Here is a 21,237-nt window from a genome sequence, read left to right on the forward strand (position 1 = left end):
AGCAAGATGTATTGGTAAATTTAATTGAACCTATAAGGGTCCTGAGAATATACTCTTAATGTTCTTGGAAATTTTGTACGGAGGAGTGCTGTGCACTTGTAAACATACTTTTGTGATTTTTACTCTAAAAAAATTGTTATATTTAGAAATTTTTCTGTAATACCATTTTTTTCATTACGTGTTATGGTTCCACCCGGGTTTTCTTAAAAATTCCCGAAAAGAAATAGCTGCATTTTCTAGCGGTGTTACAAAATACACTACGGGATTTCTTTTTCTTTTTTCCTTGATCTTTTTGTTTTGTTTTTGTTTTATTTTCTTAGATCAAACAAGTAAAACTTCAGGCAGGCAGGTGCAAAGTAAAAGGATATTTTGTTAATTTAATAAAGAATATTAGCGTTTATCAGGTATATGTAACCACTAGATCGATATGATATAGCACATTACAACACCGCATTCAGTCAGTAGGGAGTACTCAACCCAAACGATCCTAAGATCTATTTTCTGAAAAAAGGTTTTAAAAAGGATTATTTCATAAAACCTTATAACCTCGTTCCCAGGGCTTGTTAGGTTTTTATATTTAGGTGGGAAAAAACCTAACAAGCCCTGGGAACGAGGTTGGAAACTTTAAACAATAAGAATGAAAGTGATACTATATAAAAAAAAAGAAAAATTATCCAACGAAAGAAATTAAAGAATGGAAAAATTTTGTTAACTAACTTTAACGTCTAACTTTCGCAAATATTTCAACATATTTTGCATGAATAAACTTACGTGATTTTTCGCGGGGCCTTAATTTCGTGAGTTTGGTCAGAAATGATGATTGAGTTAAATTAAAATCATTACATGAAATCTTTCGATTTACAATCCGTTACATAAAAACAACAAATCTTAGGCATCATTTTGAAATTTTAACAACCTTGTTGACAGCCCCTATACTCTTGGTTAAAGGGCGATTCAATTGCTATCTCACTTTCATTCAGTGTCTTGACTAAGATAGGTCTTAGCGTAATGACAAATCATACTCCTCACACGAGCAGTACAAGTTTATGCCTCTTGATATCATGTGGTGATTAAGGGAGCAAAAATCACAAAATATGTTCTAAGATTTTCTTGCAAACTCAATGTATTGTGAAAGCTCATTTTATTCGTCGATTCGGTATGAACTAGCTAGGTGATCCAAGTGTTATTCCCGGATTATTATTTTTTTGGCATTCCCTTTTGTTTAGCCGATTTGGTTATCAACCCATTTCCATATTTTGTAGCAATCTTTTTCCCTACAAACTCGATTTGTTTTCACCCAACAAAGTTACAAAAAATGGCAGATGCAATGCAAACGTGGTTCGTCAATTAATCTAAATAATCACTAAGTCAGGCCGAATTGCTAAGCAGCATCTTTCACTGGGTGAAAAATAGAAGACATGCCCGTGCAGTGTTAAATTCACACTAAATATACTGTTTTTATGTAAATATGAGGAGGATGGCCAAGCGCATATTAGACAACCCATTTAACTACTCAAAAAGAATTCAATGACTCCTCTAGTAATTCAACGACGAAAAGACTATTCCAAGACTATTCTTTGAGGCAAACTTTCAAGAAATAAAGTAGAAAGTAAATGGTAACATACAGTTATTCGAAAAAATTTACAATTATGTTTGGTGTTAAAGTATTTGACATAATTGCGCGCCGTTAGCCAACTATAGATAAGCAAACAAAAAATATATTTTCGTGTCGTGTTTGTTTAAAAACACGACACGATCCCACCCGAGCTATACACAAACAATTACATTAGGATTGAAATTATATATAGTTTATGTTTTTTCATTTTTAACGTTTCCAACAATTTGTTATCACAAACTCGGCTTCTTGTTTAGATTCTTGGAAAGTTTTTAACCACAGTTTATCCATGTTTGAACTAAATGAATTTTCTTTAGACGACCTCTAACGAAGTGTTGTATTAACTTCTTAAACGATAAAACTCACAGCCGAATAGTTTCATCAATCTAGTGCTGACTGCTCGATCTTCTGCGCACGTAACATATCTTGAAGATATGTGTAGAAGACGCATTCTTTGCAAAAAGTTTTCGTCTTATTCTCCGGTTTAGAAAAACGTAAACAATGGGGTCGCACAACAAGCAAGTAACGTAAAACATGTTGAAGACGTTGTGTAGCCACTCTGGCGGAACTGACCGAATTTCTCTGTAAGCAAGCGAGACTAAATCTGGGATTAAGATGAATATCCCAAATGAAGCCAAAATTGCAGCTGGAACAGTTATCTTATTTTTGTAGCCTTGTCTCCGTGCACCTTGGACTGTATCTATGCTACGAGTAGAGCATTGCATGCTGGTCGTGCTAAATGATGACGTTGGACGCATTGATTGGTTAAGAAAACATCGTCGATATATGTAAATGTAAACAAACGCAGCATTTGTTACAATGATTAAATCAAAGACTGGGAACAAGTAAAATAATTTTATGACGTCATGATAATCTTTATGGAACACAAACTGTATGATGTTATAAACTACGATGGATATGGCAGGAACGATCCAAATATGCGAGAGAACGCGCACAGTTCGTTTCTTTGTAATAAAATGGCCATATCGGACGTTTAAATATATCAAACAAAATCGATCCAAAGTCAGAAAAATTATGATGAGATAGTTGGCAATCCAGATTGCGTCTGAAATTATATGCGCTTCTATCATCCAAACACTGTTTTCTTCATAGGTAAAAAATGTTTGTGTGAGGTTGACAATTTCATAAATCAGCAGTAGTATTAAATCAGAAATGCTCAAATTGATCAAATATAACCTTTGATTGCATGATGTTGATTCAGGATATTTTAATAACATGTAAATCCCGAAACAATGCAAGAGAATACCAGAATAATGTATAACTGTTCTTATGATAAAGATGTGCATTCTCGTTTGGACTTGAGAAATTTGATGTGTTTGTGTGAAAGTGTTCTTAACGCATCAAATTTGATTTCGAGCGATTCTTTTTTAATTGAAGTGAAACAGCTTAAGTCAAAAAGCATTTAAAAATCGTAAACACAAATTTAACAATGGATTAAACCAGGTGCAAATGAAAAGTATAAAATTTCGTATCCTTTTTTGTGTTTAAATTTGCATAAGTTTTCTTGTTTTAATTCCTCCCACTCAGGAAAGAGAAAAATCCTAAAAATCTTATTATTAAATTAGTCCCTTTTACTTTCCTATTTTACAAGAACAATAAGAAACAAAAAAAACTGAAGAAAACGTTTTTATTTGCGTCATCTGTGTAATTTTCGTTCTTGGACACTCTCAGGAAAATCATGCCGATAAAATAATATCATTGAAAATATGAGTTTAAATTTTTAATTATCGAAAATATTTTTAATATATATCTCTATAATAATAGCCGTCGTCTGTCTGTCTCTGCGCGGACCCCCCGCTGAGTTAGAAAATGATGTTGCGGAAACACGAATATCAAATGCGATATATTTTTATCCACTTTGCTGCGACAGGTAAATATAAAGGACGGGCGACTAATCAACGACTATCTCTATAATAATAGCCGTTGTCTGTCTGTCTCTGCGCGGACCCCCGCTAAGTTAGAAAATGATGTTACGGAAACACGAATATCAAATGCGATATATTCTTATCCACTTTGTTGCCACGGGTAAATTCAAAGGACGGGCGAACCCGTGGATTTTTCCACGGGCAACGACTAGTATAAAATCTATATTATGATACCCGTATGCGTCCTTCTGTCACGCAAAATGGTAGAACAAGTAGTGAGACACACGCAAGCTGTATAAAAAGGACGGGCGGGCCACCGTGTAGTTTAGAAATAATTACGAAATACCTTAATAAGTTTTAATAAAAACTTGTTTATTATATAGAACGCCCATATAATCTTTTCGCTAATTCTACGCTTGTTTCTGATGGGATGTTGGTCAAGTCTTTCAACTTTTTAAGGCTTTTAAATCACGATTAAAAATAGTTGTTGTGTAATTAGCGCACAGCCATAGTGTCTTAAAACTGTGGCAATTTTATCATTCTAAGTGATTCAATTTTGGAGTGCTTAATTAAATTCTGTTACAAATGATTTCGGAAAGACTTTTTTAATTAACGCTTCATGTACAACAATTTGTATTTCATATTACAAGAACAAAAAGATTTAAAAAAATAACAAATGGCTAATCGAGGGGAGCAAAAATGTATGGATACAGGGGAGTAATCAGTCCAGATAAGTGAATACATGAAAAATATTGTGGCTTGTTTATTAGAACTTGACTTGCTCATCTCATCTGTCAACTTATAGTTGCAAACATTTACTGCGTTGGAGAGAGTGGAGTTAGCCAACTATATGACCGTCTGGTGTATAAATCATTAAACGATTTCCTATTCTATCCGATTGCGATATCAAGGTACTGATTACCATGGCGAAAAACAACAAAAACACCATTGTACATGTTTGTGTAGATTGCAACACAAAAGTGTAAACATAAACATTCACCTTTAGAAAGGACAAACATGATCAGCTTAAACATAGTTATGAAACCATAGAACCATATTTTATGGAATGGAAATATACTATTAGGTTAAGAATGATGTGTATGTAGCATGCCGTATCATTTCAAAAAAGAAAAAGAAAAGATGTTTGATCATGAGACCAGAAGCGTTAGCTTGAACATTAGAAAATAAATGACACCGCTTTCCTTTCTTCAGCCCCGCTTAACTTCCATTAAGATAAACAGATTCTTTGTTACCGTTGCGGTTCGTGGTAATCAGATTCCTATAAGAGGTTCCGGTTTTCCGTGAGAAAGGAATTGCACATGCTTTAACAACCTTTATGTTAAGTCTAGAGATTACATCATTATTTCCCTAATGATGGTAAAGGTGATGCAGGTCAAAATGATATGTAATGTCATTTAGTGTCAATGTAATACAACGTCTAGATGTCGTAATTAAAAAACTTCGTCCTTCTTTCATAAAACAATAATGTCATTGAATCAGAAATGTATAAATTATCAAATATTACCTTTGATTGCATGATGTTGCTTCGGAATACTTTAATAACATGTGCACCCCAAAACATACAAGAAATTGCCAGAAAAATGTATAAGTGTTCTTATGATAAGAATGTACAAAATGACAATGTACTGAAAAGACTTATGACTTATGGTTTAACAACAAACAACATTATCTGAGTATGAAATATTATAATAAAGACAAAATGAACAATTGCAAAAAAAATATCCAGTTCTTTATCATATCCTGTTGTTAAACTACGGTTATTAACAGACAGACTAAAACTTTCTTAACGTCATGTTTCACTGGATATCTTTCTGATACCAATAACTAGTTAAAGGCTGCAATTCTTTCGAAGTGAAAATTTAGTCATTCACTTAAAGATCGACTAATATTGTACTGTGGCCAAACGCACTTATCTAAAGAAAGCAGAGCTCACATAAAGAAACAAATTTGCAGATCTTAGTACACAAAAGAAAAGTAAATTAAAAAACGTCATCGGAAATGAAAACCTCCGTAACGGTTGATTGTTAATGAGAGAGGGTGGACTTCCGATTTGATGACACTTTAATTGACACGAGCATAAAAGAATGAAAATCAAATCAGTAATTAAAAAACAACGATAGAAAGAGGAGTTGTTGGATTAAAGATTTTTGGAATAATTTTTATTGTGAAATATAATGAAAACTTTTTATCTAATGTTTGTGGTGATTTCTGCAGCATCGGTGTTGACGTTTTCTAGCGCAAAGTCAAAAGAACCTGATATTTTCACTAAAAGGGGGACCACAAGAAGAACCTGCTCAAAATTTGGAGCAACGTATGTTTCACGCAGTGTCTTACCCAATCAAGTGAGATGCAGATGCCTAAGCGACAAACCAAAGTTTAATGGACTTAAATGTATCTCCGAAAATAAAGTCTCACAACGTATGTATTTACGCTGACTGCATATTTAAAAAAATATTTGTTGGGATACAAATATAAAGACACCCAGGGCAGAACCTTTTTTTGTCACATATCAGATTTAGGTACAATGATAAAAAGTCTAAATAGCCATGGGGGTTAAGGTTGGGTGCATTTTAATTCGGTGGAAAATTGTTGACAAAATTCCTTGTCAAAAAGATGCTTTTGGAGGAAAGATAATAATTATGAAATATTTACGTGTGATATTTATGTGCTAATACAAGTATACAATTATATACATAATACTGAGAGACAAGATGTTATAAAAATATTAACCAAGGACACGAGTTTAAAAAAAGAGGTGCGTAGAGGTGTGTTTGAAATAAGCTACAAAAATATATCAGCATATGGCTAAAGGCTATTTTTCTAATGGGGTAAGAATTCAACTCAAATGCGAAATGCGCGATGCACGTTGAATGAACCGTAAAATATTAACACGTTCAATCTTTAGATATGACGACAACCACTCGTTTTACATCAACTAACACACCATCAACTTTGCCGGCAACAACAACAACAACAACAACACCGCCACCACCACCACCAACAACAACAACCAAACCAAAAACAACAACAACAACAACAACAACGAAACCAAAAATTACAACAACAACAACAAGGAAGCCAAAAACAACAACAAAAACGAGGACTGAAGCATGGAGATCAACCACTACAACAACAAAACAACCTGAAAAAAAATCAACCAACAAAATAACTGGTAGCACATTTAAAGAGCTTCAAAGTACAGCTTCTACAGCGACATCAAGGCTACAAAAGGGAGATGTTAACCTTGATTTCACTAGTACATCAGAGCAAAGTTTTAACACTAAAATAATGGCGTTGTCAATCTTAGTTGGGATTTTATCACTTGTCATCTGCGTTTTAATCATCTATCTGTTATACGTAAGGTATTGATTTCATTTAGGCTTAAAGTTTACCTTCCTATAAGAGAAATTTAAAAGTTCTGTCCAATCTATTCTGGCTTAACAAAATGATGTCGACTTTGTATTGTAAAATAGAAAATTCCATCTCTGAGTAGGGAGATTAAAACTGATCAGTGTTTTTAACTTTTTTTTATGCAGATTTCATAACATCCAATTTGTTCTTAATACTTTAATTTGCGAGCTACACTGCGCCTAAAAAATTTTTAGAAAAAGAATTTGATGCTATTATAACATATATATATATGAAAAAATATAAATAAATTTATCATATAGCTACTGCATTCGAAAAACGTTTTCCGTAGAGTTGATGCATACCAAATTTTTAATATATACAAAAAGGTTTTTCTTGGAATAGGAATGAACTTTACAAGACTTTTCTACTGTTTTTTCTCCCATTTTGATGAAACAATGCTTTCTTTTATAGAATGAAGTTAAAAAAACAATTGGTAAGTATACTTGGTTCTTTTCGATCATTTAGTGCGACTTTTTTTTATTTCTTCATGTTGAATTATTATACTAAGCACTTTTGTTTTTCTATAGAACAATTCATCTGACGAAACACATAAGAAACACAATTCATCTACAAGCAGTTATAAGAACCAATCATCAATCAGCTCATTGAGTGACTTGTACAGCCGTGTTGGTACGTATTACTGAATTTAAAAGAATAAGTCACGTGACACAATATAGAAAATATGAATACTAGACAAATATACTATATACTAGACGTAATCCCGTGGATTTTTCAGCGGTAGGGTTATTCACCCTTAAAAACAACAACAAAGTAACTCGCTCTTATCTAGTTGCAGCTACCATCTCTAGCTCACGGGAATTCGCCCATCGCAACAAAGTGGTTATTTATCGCGTTTGCTGTATCTGTAGCACGACTTTTTTTTCGCCCATACCCACATGGAATACAAGTGTTAATATGAGAGATAACGTGATAGCAACATACTTCATCAGAACGCAAGGACTGCACTAGATATATAAACATAGTCTCTTCTTTCTTTTCAGCTTCCCTTACACCATTTAAGAAAAACGACAAGCCCAACTATCCGTATAGAAAACCTGTTCCACGTCCAACAGAAAACATTGCCTCCCAACGTCCTGCCAGCGCAAACGATAGCAAATCTGACGACTACGATTATCTTCAAGAGTATGATCATCCTGGCATGGTTATAGGCAAACCTGGTATGGTTTTAAATGATCCACAAATGTCACTTAGTGTTTCTTCTCTGTATGCAGAAGTTAACAAAGACAGAAAAATTGATGCTTGACTCGAAGCACATGAATGACAATTTACGATAGTAGAGGGAAATTTAAAATATTGTTGTAAATAACATTTTTATATTTATTAGCATAAAAAAGTCAATACTAACTTTCAATTTCTTCAATAGAAAAAGAAAAAAATCAAAAAATGGATCTGAGTTGTTTTTGTAATAGAGGAGAGTCTCATATTTCGTCATGTTGGTGATCAATTTAGTTAACCTAAATAATGCCAAATAATTTATTTTGCCTTCTAAAAAACTGTTAAGAAGAAAGGCAACAGATCAGGTTGGTAGACAGGTGTGAAGTCATTTACGCCTGCTTTTTTCAGTGGATGTACTATACAATTGACTTTTCACCATTGTGTCTAAGATGTTAAAGTTTAAAATGTATCTGAGAGTGGCTGTTTACAACATTAAGATAAGAAACAATGTATGTAAATCCAGCATCGTTTTTGTTATAACAGTTATTTTTCAACCGTTTTAACATCGCAAAATCTTCTCGTTTTTTGTATCCTTTCCACAGCAGCAGAGTAATAGGGGACCTGTGTTATTTTTTATATAACAAACGCAACTCTCTTTAATTTTAGATCAAAGTTTTTATTTCTTTTGTGGTAGAATTGCAAATTGATAATTCATACACACTTTTGCGTGAGCTTTAGTTGGGCAAGTGTTAAAAAAGTTTTCATGTCGTTGACAAGGAATTTGTTTCATAGTTTAGGTCCTCTTTCTACTAGTAATAGAGAACTTAGCGATTGTATAGTAACTTTTGGGCTGAAAGAAGTTTTTACGTGAGAATCGGAAAGGATACTTGTATCTTCCAAAACATTGTTTTAAAAACTCTTGGTATCAGATTGTTCTCAAGTTTGAACATAAAAATAAGAGTCTGAAAAATGTTTAGCTGGTATACATCATTCAATTTTCACAAGAAAACTTTGGAGTGAGTGTATCTGTCGACATTTAAAATAAGTCTGATTGCATGTTTTTGTCAATTTTATAACGTTGGTGCTGGACCAAGCAATGTTTGCATACTTTAAATGGCAGTGTATGAAAGAAAAGAATATGTGTTTTGTACAAGTTCTATCTAATACAAATTTTGCCTTAAAAAGGACGCCAATATTATTTGCGACTTTTCCTCTTACAACATTTATGTGTTCTCTACAAGTAAAATTTTCTTCAAATATAATTCTTAAGAATTTCATGAACTATACTCTTTTTATATTTATATTATTATTAGACAAATTGGAGTTTTAGTGGTACTACATCATCTGTTTATTTAGTCTATTTAAGGACACATTGTTTGCTTTAAATCATTCTGACACTTTGTAGAGTTCAATATTCATTGAGTGAAATAGTGTTTTTATATCTTTATGTGCGTAAAACAGATTGGTATAATCTGCAAATAAAATTGAATATAAGATATTTGAAACTTTGTTTAGATCATTTACATATATAAGGAATAATAGTTCCAACGTGTCAAAAAGTCGACATGCCAACGTGCCATACCTGATACGTTTTTATGCAAAATATGCCTACATACATACGTGCCAATGTGCCATACGTGCCAAAAATTGACGTACCCACGTGCCATTATTTGTCGATGTGCCATAATATTTTGACGTGCCAAAATTTTTTGACGTGCCATGATTTTTCAGTGTAGACTTTTTTGCTATAAATTTTCACGCTGCAAGAAAAATTTTTTTTTCGTTGAGTCTCGCTCTACCCAGACACTTTTTTCTTCTGTCGCTATTTTCAGAATTGAAAGAATTTTTTCGCAGTAGCAGATGAGTACCGTGGCTGATAAGCTCCAAAAATCTTTTTCAAAATGGTGAAAATCTTTTTTTCAAAATAGTGAAAACCTCTTTCAAAATGGCAACCATGTTTTTCAAAAAACCGAAAATGTCTTCCAAAAAAAAAGAAGTGTTTTTCGAAATGGTAAAAATGTTTCCCGAAAATAATTTTCAAAATAACATGATCTTATCCCGTTTTCAGAGTATTTTATATCTTGTATCGACCACAAGAACACAGCGAAAGGCTATGACCGCAAGGCGTAAAAAGGCTTGGTAACGAGGAACAAAACCTCATCTCTTTAATCTCCAGAAAATACAACCGAATTGGTATTTGGTAGGTGAAATTAGCTATTTTAGCAAAATTACAGAGTAAGAAACTTGCCCCTTTTCACCCAATGCACACAGCCCCACCCAGGCGAACTATTGTTGAACCCATTTTTACTTTTGCGCTGCAGATTCAGGACGCTAACCAAACAAAATACAGAGTTTCAAAATAAACGACCACTTCGCTACCTATTGAAAAACAGACTTTAACGAAAAAACGTTTTTTCGCTCCTTTAAACTTCCTAGTAGTTATTACTGGAGAAAGTGTCAATAGGGATTCAACATGGGCGAATATGCAATTATTTAATTCTAAAAATAAGGTAACACTAAGAGTAGTTCATCTTTATTTTTCCGCATGTGATAACATGACGGTATACAAATGCTTGCAGCAGTTAAAGTATTTTTCCGCATGTGCAATACCTCTGATTTCCAACCAATACTTCTTGAAAAGAACAAAGCGACAGAAATGAACACGATAGTGACTTTTCCCGAGTGAATATATGAATTTTTCTGAGAGATTTCTGATCATCCATTTACCATGCCCGTCTTACATACCTTGTTTAGAACCAGCCTGTTGCCAATGTAAATCTCAATTTTGTGGAAATTATTATTATCTTACAGTCGTCAATATATTACAACCCTTATATTCGTTTGTCGTTTGTTGAAATAGTGAATTTTTGAAAACCAGAACCTGATTAAATGTATCATTTTAGAAAATACATCAATGATGACATGTCCTATTTGTCAATAATACTTTCATTGTCGACAACAACTCAAGCTTCACATAGCGTATTGTACCCCCGGACAGACAATGCATTTAGGAAACAAGAAAAAAATACGAAAACCAACTTCAATGACATTAAAGTTACTAAAGAGCAGCGCATAGATATTGAAGCTTCGTCATTAAAAAATGCTGTTTTGATAAAACTGATAGCGATAGTATTAAAAATGCATCTTCTGATCTTTACGAAATCGATGATATTATTGATGTTACCATGTTAGAATCAGCAAAGCTAGTTGGTATACAAATATGGCATAACACTTTGAAAAAAAACAACAGTGGACAAAATGCCATGGGATATTGATGGGAAATGTGCTTTTTCAAAATCTGCAGCATCCCGCAATGAAATTTCTGAAAAATGCAAAAGTGGCCGGTCTTGGAAAAAAGGACACTCGAACAAACTGGTCTGGATACGATTGCGTCAGATACAGGAACTGTGAAGGTTCCCTCAGTTGCCCGAATTCGGGATGTGAATTTTTAAAGGAATATGGAACAACTACGATTCGATAAGTACAGGGTGAGTTACTTAAGATGCAAACAATATAATATTAGTAACCCCTCTCCCAACTACCAACATAGGTAACATTCACAATAATTCAGATAAAGCATCCACTGAATATAAGGCATGACTCTCTTTGCCAACTTATCCTCGCTCTCCTCGGTTTTTAAAAATATATGTTGCGGTAGGGTTGAACTGGTTAACTGGTTTTGATAACTTTTTGTGGATTATGTTCAAATTGTGACCACCTATACTATTCATCGTTAAACGAGCATTAATTAGCACTATCTTCACAAATGACGTATTCTCTTGTAGGCTTGTCTTATCTGCGGGACTGGTGGATATCATGTTATCTGCTCTGCAAGGAAGTATACTGCTTTTAAGAGTGGCATCAAGGTTTACGTTTTTCACCAAGGAAATCATACATATGCAGCAAAAATTCAAAACCTCAAGGCCCACGGACGAGGTTTTAAAGTCACTTTGCTGTTCATCCGAATGTTCACCAAGTGCCATTCAGGTAAGAAGTCAAAAAACTGTATACTCTTTATCAATTAAATAAAGTGTTTCGAACGAGAAAATAAACCAAAAAGGAAGATTTAATTCTTACAGAAATTTGTTCAAAACTGCTTCAGAATATAAAAACTGCACTAACCAAAAGGACAAATTCCGAATCTACTCAGTTGATGAAAAAAATCAGCGTGTATTCAAGTCTCCATTGCAAAAGCTGCAGATGGTTCAAAATGCAAATGAAGATGCTGGCCATTTTCTTTCTACAGAATTTTGTTGTTTCGATGGAAAGGTCAAGCGTACGAGGGACTTTACTAACCGAATGCGAACTTGTATAATCCATTTTTACAAAAGCAGGTGCCAATTGCGATAATGGAGTGTGTTAGTGAGAACATCCATGCCTTTTGGAAAGATTTCCATTGTGTTTTTAAGGTAACTAACAATTGCGAGGCGAAATTTAATCCAACTAGATGGTAAACATGACTACAGCAAATGACTACAGCATGCTAAACAGTTACTTTGCGCAGAACACCGGAAGCATACAACTCGCATATGGCAGTATCAACAGTATCATTATGGAATACAGTGAGCAATTGGATCTTTAACCGTGGCACCAACGTCGTCAATACATACTTCGCGCATTCACTAGTATTAATGCTCCAGGATCTAACTAAGCTAAAGTAGTCCATGCAGGATGGGTGAACAAAGGTAATGTTGTCTTGAATCTTCTGGAAAGAGCAGAGTTTGATATGAGAGACTCTTTGATATTGGAGAGTCAAATAGCACAGTACAAAGACTCTGGCACCAGCTTGGGATACGGATCATCTATAGCTGGTGTGAAAAGAAGTCATGAAGACCGAAATGTAGCTATGGCAAAGCAGAAGGGTTTGAGTTCGTTGCAGAATGCTGATAACATCAGTAAAAGCTTTCAAGCATTCAAAATCTCAAATAGTATCTCGAGATAACAGTAACATGTTTAAAACCCATTACAAAAATGCGATTAAAAATGCCACAATCATGAAGATAGATTCGCTTCAAAAAATGTCATCAAAAAAAATATCGCTTCATAGTTTTGAATAGCAGTAACGGAAAATCGAAATTTTCTGTTGATGTTACATCCACACCATCATGTACCTGCACATAATTTCAAAAAAACAGTAAAATCACTCTGTGTAAACACATAATTTTCGTTTTATGTAATGTTCTGGAGCGTGACTGTGTCAATTCCATCAGGAACGGATATTTTGAGAACTTAGAGCAAGTTTTATATGGGAAAGTTGTTGCAGTTAATTTAGGCAAAAAAACACAAAAAAAGCGTTTATTCAGAGATATATTGCAAGAACACAAGAACTTTAATCAACAAAAAGTGTGCTCGTTATAAAACAGCGAGGTCTGATGGTGAAAGGTGCAGTAACAATTCCTTACAACAGCGTTCGTCAGTTGAGCAAAAGTTTTACTTTTGTGCCGCTGATAGTTGCTTGCGATCACCACCTCCTTGGTCCAATGTACGAACACCATTGGAAATTTTGCAGGTGAATAATGTAGCGAAAGTAGACATCGATGAATTCACAAAAAATACTAGTATTGTTGTTAGTAGCATGTAACACGATTCATATTCACCCAAGACAAAATACATTTACATCCCGTCGTGTTAATTAATTAAGCGAGTTGCATGATACATCTACTCTGTTTTTCGTTTTCTGTGTTTTTCACTCTAAATTTTATAATCATTCTGAACCAGTGGAATCTTGAAGAGAACACAAGTGTTATAATTAAATTCTTATATAAATTAATGAAGTTAAAGATAAAAAATAGGAACATTTTCTATTTGGTTTTATCTTGGTATTTCCTAAAGGTAACTACATACTTTTTAAGTTATTTGACTTTGCCAGCTATTATATTTTTTAATTTGATTGAAGCATAGAATTACTTTATGATGTCTTTTCTGTCATTGTTTAATAGCGGGTTTTATCAAATTTTTCACTTTAAAAAAGGTAAAAAGTTTCCTTAAAAATATGCTACAGCTCCTCCATGATTTTAATACGAACCATGACGGACTTTTTCTGTGTTTTTCACTCTAAATTTTATAATCATTCTGAACCAGTGGAATCTTGAAGAGAACACAAGTGTTATAATTAAATTCTTATATAAATTAATGAAGTTAAAGATAAAAAATAGGAACATTTTCTATTTGGTTTTATCTTGGTATTTCCTAAAGGTAACTACATACTTTTTAAGTTATTTGACTTTGCCAGCTATTATATTTTTTAATTTGATTGAAGCATAGAATTACTTTATGATGTCTTTTCTGTCATTGTTTAATAGCGGGTTTTATCAAATTTTTCACTTTAAAAAAGGTAAAAAGTTTCCTTAAAAATATGCTACAGCTCCTCCATGATTTTAATACGAACCATGACGGACTTGACTCTTTGCAAAAATGTTCTTCTGCGACGCAATAATTACACGACACACTCGCGCCAATCAGGTTTCAAATCGAACCTCTAGTGCCATGTTCATATCACCCTCCCGATGCCAGAGAAGATACAACCCAACTCGGTAAAACCCACCCAAAATCAGATTGGTGAAAAAAACAAGAAGAAGTTATTAAGATGGCTGGCATAAAAGATGGACTTATACAAAACTAAATAAAAAACATTGGAGAGAAGCATAAACAAAATAATAAATAAAAGCTAGCTAGTTTTTCACAAGCTGGCCTGCTACACATTACATAGCTAAAATAATAAGAGTGATTTGTATAAGACTTACATGGCTTAAACAAGTAATATTATCCCTAGAAGATAATATTTTTAGCAGATAAACGGCCAAAAAGAGACCTGAATCTTTTAAATGGAAGACTGACAGTCAATTTACTCAACCTCAGACAAGCATACCTTTAGTAATAACATTTTCGACACCAAGCCTATCCCCGAATAGATCCAAAACCTTTTTTTCCGTATCCTCCCAAATTTCATTTTTATTCTCAGATAACCCATTTATTCTCAAATTATTCATCCTCTGTCTATCTTCTAATAATCCTTTTCGCAAATGAATTAATCAATCAGAACGAAAAACGAAAGCGAGGCTATTTCTGTAGCATTGTAAACAAACATGGCGAAAAATGTTCAAAGTCAGGGTAAACAGTGTGCATCAATGTATTGTTTTTCCAGAGAATACTCCATTATAAAAGGAGAAAGAATTCCTACTGGTATCAAGTTTTTATCATTTTCTATTAAAAAAAATGCTGAAGTAAATCGTAAATCAATGGTGTAAATTGATAAAAAGGAGAAATAATAGTGACGGCTTCAAAGTAACAAAACATACTAAAGTTTGTGAAAAGCATTTTGAAGAAAGATGTTTAAGCAGACCTCCAGGTGGCGTAAAGATACGTTTGATGAACGATGCGCCAATCCTTCAGACATGGAACAATTTCACTAAACAGACTGTCAAAATAAGAATTTCGTACAGACTTTCCCTAAGGAAAAAATTGAAAACACCTGCTGTCTCAATAAAAGAAAACAAAAGTATTTCTATTTGTAACGAGGATGTGGAGAGTGACGATGTAGTAAACGAGGGACAATCTGCAAACACACTAGTAGAGGAAAATAATTTATTAAAAACCAAAGTTGTTATCCTTGAAAGGTTGCTAAAAGAACAACAAGAAGAACATAAATTTTTGAAATTTAAAATAAGTACAACAGAGATTCCCATAGTGGCTCACATAAAATCAAGTGATCTTAACTGCTCACAATTTACTGGATTTTCAACATTAAATCGTTTATACAGTGTATTCAAATTTACAGATCCAGGTCTCAATGTTGAAAATGTAATTTTGTACCAAAATCAAGGCAACAAAGAAACTGGAAGAGGGAGAAAACGTTCCTTGCCTCCTCTTTTTTGTTATATATTAACACTAACAAGACTTCGACAAAATTTAGTGTTTCTCACTTAGCATTTTTGTTTGAAGTGAAAGAAACTACTTGTTAGTATCACAGTAACAACCTGGATTAATTACTTATTCATTCAATTTGAAAGCATACTGTTATGGCCATCTATGGATCAAGATGAGAGCAAATATGAGAGCAATTATGCCTAGTTCAATGAAAGAGAAATTCCCAAACATTACGCCTATACGCATGTGTGACACAGTTTACCTGTACTAAGTGCTTCGTCCGGTGTCATTATTGATGGGGTAGAATTTAAAGTTGAAGTACCTGCTTCCCTATTCTTACACAAATGTTTTATTCTGACTACAAAAGCCACATTACAATAAAATGCTTAGTTGGTATTTGCCCAGGAGGTGGATTTTCTTTTGTTTCATCAGTGTATCCAGGAAGTATTAGTGACAAAGAACTGACAGTACACAGTGGCATTTTAAACTTAAATTTATGGAAACCTGGTGAAAGTTTAATGGCAGACCGTGGATTTCTAATCCAACAATACTTTAAACATAGAATTAGTGATACTGTTCTGACCCAATTTTGGACACCGGCCAAACTTCGGACGTCTGACTGTCTGGGTCGGTCCGTTCGCAGTTGGGATGGCTTATCTTTTGACGGTCGGTGCGTTCGCAGTTGGGATGGCCGATCTTTTGACGGGCACAGACCCCGATCATTAATCCGGACCATTAATCCAGAGTATTAAGCCTGTCAACCCTTTTTGCGCCAGATTTAACTTCATTAACCAATTAAAAACCTTATTCGTTTCACGTGTTTGCGCAACCTGGTGTTTAATTTTAGGCCGGGACTTTCACGAGTTCATCAGAATATCGCAACCACGAGGTTATGAGGACGGATTGGTTTTACATTGCTTTTACACACTTTTCTTTGATGCACCTTAACGTTTCACCCCTTTATATTTCTCACGTTCTCTAGCCATGTATAAATCTTAAACAAACCAATTTTAAGATTTTAGCTAGGAATGTAGATTTCGAGGCACCATTCTGCTGAAGCGAGCTAGCTATACCTAGCCATATTTATTTCCATTCTTTTAAAGTTTTTATTCAGTTTGGTATATCAATTTTTATTTTTATGTTGGGGTTTGGCTATCTACCTAACTCTTTAGCTACCTCTGGCTAAAATGTGAAAGTAGCCAAAAGCAGTTTTTAGCTAGCTACAACAAATTTCTTATTCAATAATTTTTAGGATGCTAAATATAGTTAGGTAACTTCACATTTTATTACTGTCATGAAAACTTACTCCGCAAAGTAAATTTTGTTAGCTGGTCAGGGTAACGATCGACTGTTTCCTGTGTTTTTATTTTTTTCAAAAATGGTATTACACCTATTACTCGTGTGTGACACAGTTTACCTGTTATAAACGTTCGACCTGGTATTAACAACGGACTGTTTTGTGTCTTTTTACTTAAATGGAAGTTGTGATAACTTGTTTTTGAAAAAGGCTATTACGCCTATACGCATGTGTGACACAGTTTACCTGTACTAAGTGCTTCATCCGGTGTCATGTTTAATTTGTTAACGTTTACTGAAACTTATTCTGCAAAATTAAATAATATTCACTAATGTTTTTGCTGGGTAACGCTTTTACTTGTGGCTTACCCCGGCGTGCGACTCCGGGTCCCTCGGGTAGCATATAATATTCTTCGTCATAAGTCTCTGACCCAGCCAAAGCGATTCTGCGACTGCGTACATAATAAGTCAAGTTGCAACAATTCCATCAAAGATTATCCTAAAAAGTAAACATAAATAGCTTAAAAAATAGCTAGCTAGCTGTATATATACAACATCACATTACACTGAGATAAAGGTTATATCTTGATATCTGAGTCATAATTATTTAGCTAGTCATTACGCACACAACAATTCAGGTAAAAACATCTCTAATCGTGCTACAAGGAAGTCTCTAACTACTTCAAAAAATGCATTTGCTGGTCTGGTCTTGCACTAAGAGTTGTCAAGTAGTGTTGGTTTTTGCTATCCATAACTCGATTTAAACTCTGCTAGCTATGTACAACAATACGCCAGAAAATGTTGAAGCAGTTAAGTTTGCTTATTTTATTGGAGTTAATTTACGTTAAAAAAATACAAGGTCTTGATGTATGCAAACACCTTTTAACGGCATGTCGCAAGTTGGTCCTGGATTGTCAGGGCAGAATATCAGAAGGTAGGCCACAGTAAAAATGGTTCGTCTGGTCTTTAGACGGGCCGTGCTCTAAGTTGGGTCAGAATAATACAGTTTTCTCGAAAGGTCGTAGTCAGTTATCTGCTGAGGAAGTAATAGATGCACAACAAATCACAAGAGAGAGGATTCATGTGGAACGTATAATTCAAGGACTGAAGTGCTATGAGGAATTCCGCTCCCTCCCCCCCCCTCCCTCAATAATTTTCATCGGCTTGTTCAAATTGAATAAAACTTGGCATACTTAAAGTACGTCACAAAAGGAACAAAATAGCGGCAATAAATTTTTGCTTGCGTCTTCACATTTTCTGTGACATCATCAAAAGCTTGAAATTTATTCAAAATGTCACCGTCTGCTTAAAATTCAATTACTTTAATTCTAGAGCGAATTTTTGCATTCTGTTTGAATTTTTAAAAGCTAAATAAATGTTATTTAACATATTTTCCGGTTTTTATATAAATCGTCTGAAAAGTTACCAAAAATCCGTTTTTCCCGATTTTTGGGTAAAATTCAAAAAAATCGGGAAATCGGATTAATCACGTGTTCAAAACATAGAAAATGATTTTTCTTGATGAAACAAGGTGTGTTGTAGGTTTCAAGTTCTAAGGATAATCCTAACAAGAGTTATTATATTTTTCCAGTTATAAAGGTGTTTCATATAGATTTTTAGGGGTAGTTTCGAGTAATAGCCAAAATTAAAGCCTCTGAAACGCGTGACAACCTAAAAATTTGACATGCAGTGTCTAATAAATTAATACTGAAACTCAGTATTATAGCCATGCAACGTAGCGTTAAGAGGTTATTAGGAAAAAACCGTCGCTATTCAGATCTATGTGAACATAAGGATCTGCAATGTCGCATTCTTCCAGCTAAATACTTGAATAACCTTAATGTCAGTGATGTTTCTGTGTTTTATCACAAGCTTTCTGTCTGGTATGGTTAGCTAGCAAAAGTACCTTGTAAAACTTTATCATCAACTTGAAAATGTATTTCATCAGTATCAAATTCCTTTTAAGATATTCATCACAGTTCATACTAATCAAAAATTCACCTTGTGGCGAATTGCCTTATCTCCGTAATTATTGGCCACCGGGATAACCTGCTTGTCTTAGTTTCTTTCTATCTTCCTCTCCCTATTGTGCTCTAATTTTTCTTTTATCTTTTTTTCTGAATGACTTATCGTGATCATGAAATTGCAACACGAGCTCGTATTTACATTTTGAAGTAAATAGAAAAAAACATTGTTGAAAAAACCCATTACAAAACCTTTATAATCGCCCCAACTGTCTAAACGTAGTTTTATCTGGAATATAAAAAAAATATTAGTTAAATGTAATAATTTGTATGAAGAAGAAGTGAAATAAAAAACACAAGGTAAAGCAATGTTATTATTGTTATTGCTTCTGCTTGCTTTTTCCGAAACCGTACGGCGGATAAATTTTGACTGTATAATTTTATTAATTAAATTTTAATTTATAAGGCGTCGTCGATAAAAAATTCAATGTTGAGTTTTAAGTCTGTCACAAATATCTCGACTATGATACTGTTGATATTGTTTGCTTCAGGGATCTAGACTCGCCGATCATAAAAAGAGAAGAGGATGCAGTAAGGAAATGGTTGGAAAGCGATCACATCATGCATGTTATGCGGGATCATTATTGGCATACAACTGAAATTTTAGCTGGTTTATGGGGTTTTCGAAGTGCTATGGACAGGACATTGGCACACAAAATTGTCAATATGGTTTTGCTTAATGCTAAGAGAAGGACTGAAAATCATGAAGCTACAAAATTGAACGACCAAATAGTATTAGCTGGACATATTTGGCCATTAGTGAAACCGTATACTTTACAACACGATTCGTATCTTTGTACGAGATACGAAGGTACTGAACCGTTTCCAACGAAAAGATATGATGATTTTTTGTTTGTTGGATGTATTCGACCTTGTAACGTAACTGAAAGAGTCCCATGTGATGTAAAATGTCGACCTATAAATCATAAAGATTGGACGTATTGCTGAGTATTTAATTTATAAACTTTATATTAATAATTTTCGTATTTTTGTCTGTGGGCGCAAAAAAATAGTTCCAAAAGTATGCCTAAATAAAAAATGCGATATATTTTCTTAAATGCATTGTATGTTTAGTCAGTGCCCCATTAATTTAAGTGCGATATTGACACAACATTTCACAATATTTCGTAAATGCTTCATTAAACGCCCACTCTTTAATAAGCGTCCAGTGGGCGGTTATTATTAGACCCAAAGAACACTCATTCAAACATTTTCAAAAAATGATCTTTTTCTCAAGAAAACTGTTCTTGAGAAAAAGATCATTTTTTGAAAATGTTTTTTTTGAAAATGTTCTTATAATCCCCCACAGCTTGTTTATTCGAGCAGTTCGTTATTAATTTGTTAACATAGAAGAAATTTTAACCATAAATATTTAAACATTGGGACACGTTATTTATACCTGTTACATCTATATTATAATACCCGCGTGCGTCTGACTGTCACGCAAAATGGTACCATAAGTAGCGAGACGCGCTTAATTGGTATAAAAAGGATGGGCGGACCCGTGGATTTTTCCATCGACTAGTATATATCAGTTGGTGTATTTAAACCCTTCATCCATACACAATGTTTATCACAAAATGTCACTATCTGATTGGTTGAATAAAGAGTATATGTATAATTTGATTCGCTTAGACAATTTGTGACACATTATACCGGCATTTTATGAATTACCACGTCTTTAACTTAAAAGAAGCAGCAACAATAGAACTCCGTCCTGTCTTCATTACGTTTTGCGTTTCTTGCGTCATCTTGTAATCAATTTTCCGGGCTGTTTTGCTAATTAGCTAATTTGCTATGAATATCACTCAGTCTATTTTTTTACTAAAAACTGACTACACCATTTTACATATCATTCGAGAAATTCTACGCGACATTTAATTAAATTTTAGCTTATAAAATGGTCAAAATATTATATATAAACTATCGAAAGTTCTGCATT

At 33.8% G+C, this 21,237-nt stretch overlaps 1 protein-coding gene across 1 annotated transcript; it reads left to right on the forward strand.

Moving 5' to 3' along the window:
• Positions 1-3,761: 3,761 nt before the first annotated feature.
• Positions 3,762-8,330, forward strand: LOC130623193 (uncharacterized). Its single transcript, XM_057438675.1, has 10 exons — positions 3,762-3,794; positions 3,885-3,933; positions 4,307-4,412; positions 4,508-4,599; positions 5,759-5,864; positions 6,136-6,287; positions 6,428-6,884; positions 7,345-7,366; positions 7,461-7,563; positions 7,935-8,330. The coding sequence occupies exons 1-10, from the start codon at positions 3,762-3,764 to the stop codon at positions 8,195-8,197; spliced, it is 1,383 nt and encodes a 460-aa protein (XP_057294658.1). The 3' UTR covers positions 8,198-8,330.
• The last annotated feature ends 12,907 nt before the right edge of the window (positions 8,331-21,237 follow it).

This window comes from Hydractinia symbiolongicarpus, chromosome 13 (assembly GCF_029227915.1).
Source record: "Hydractinia symbiolongicarpus strain clone_291-10 chromosome 13, HSymV2.1, whole genome shotgun sequence".
Taxonomy (NCBI): Eukaryota; Metazoa; Cnidaria; class Hydrozoa; order Anthoathecata; family Hydractiniidae; genus Hydractinia; species Hydractinia symbiolongicarpus.

What these genes read in the sequence shown, in the direction of transcription:
- LOC130623193 (XM_057438675.1), top strand. Translation starts at nt 3,762, where the DNA reads ATGGTAGAACAAGTAGTGAGACACACGCAAGCT. An exon ending in TAGTGAGACACACGCAAGCT is followed by an intron (nt 3,795 to 3,884) that starts GTATAAAAAGGA and finishes TTTATTATATAG; the next exon opens with AACGCCCATATAATCTTTTC. An exon ending in TATTAGGTTAAGAATGATGT is followed by an intron (nt 4,600 to 5,758) that starts GTATGTAGCATG and finishes GACGTTTTCTAG; the next exon opens with CGCAAAGTCAAAAGAACCTG.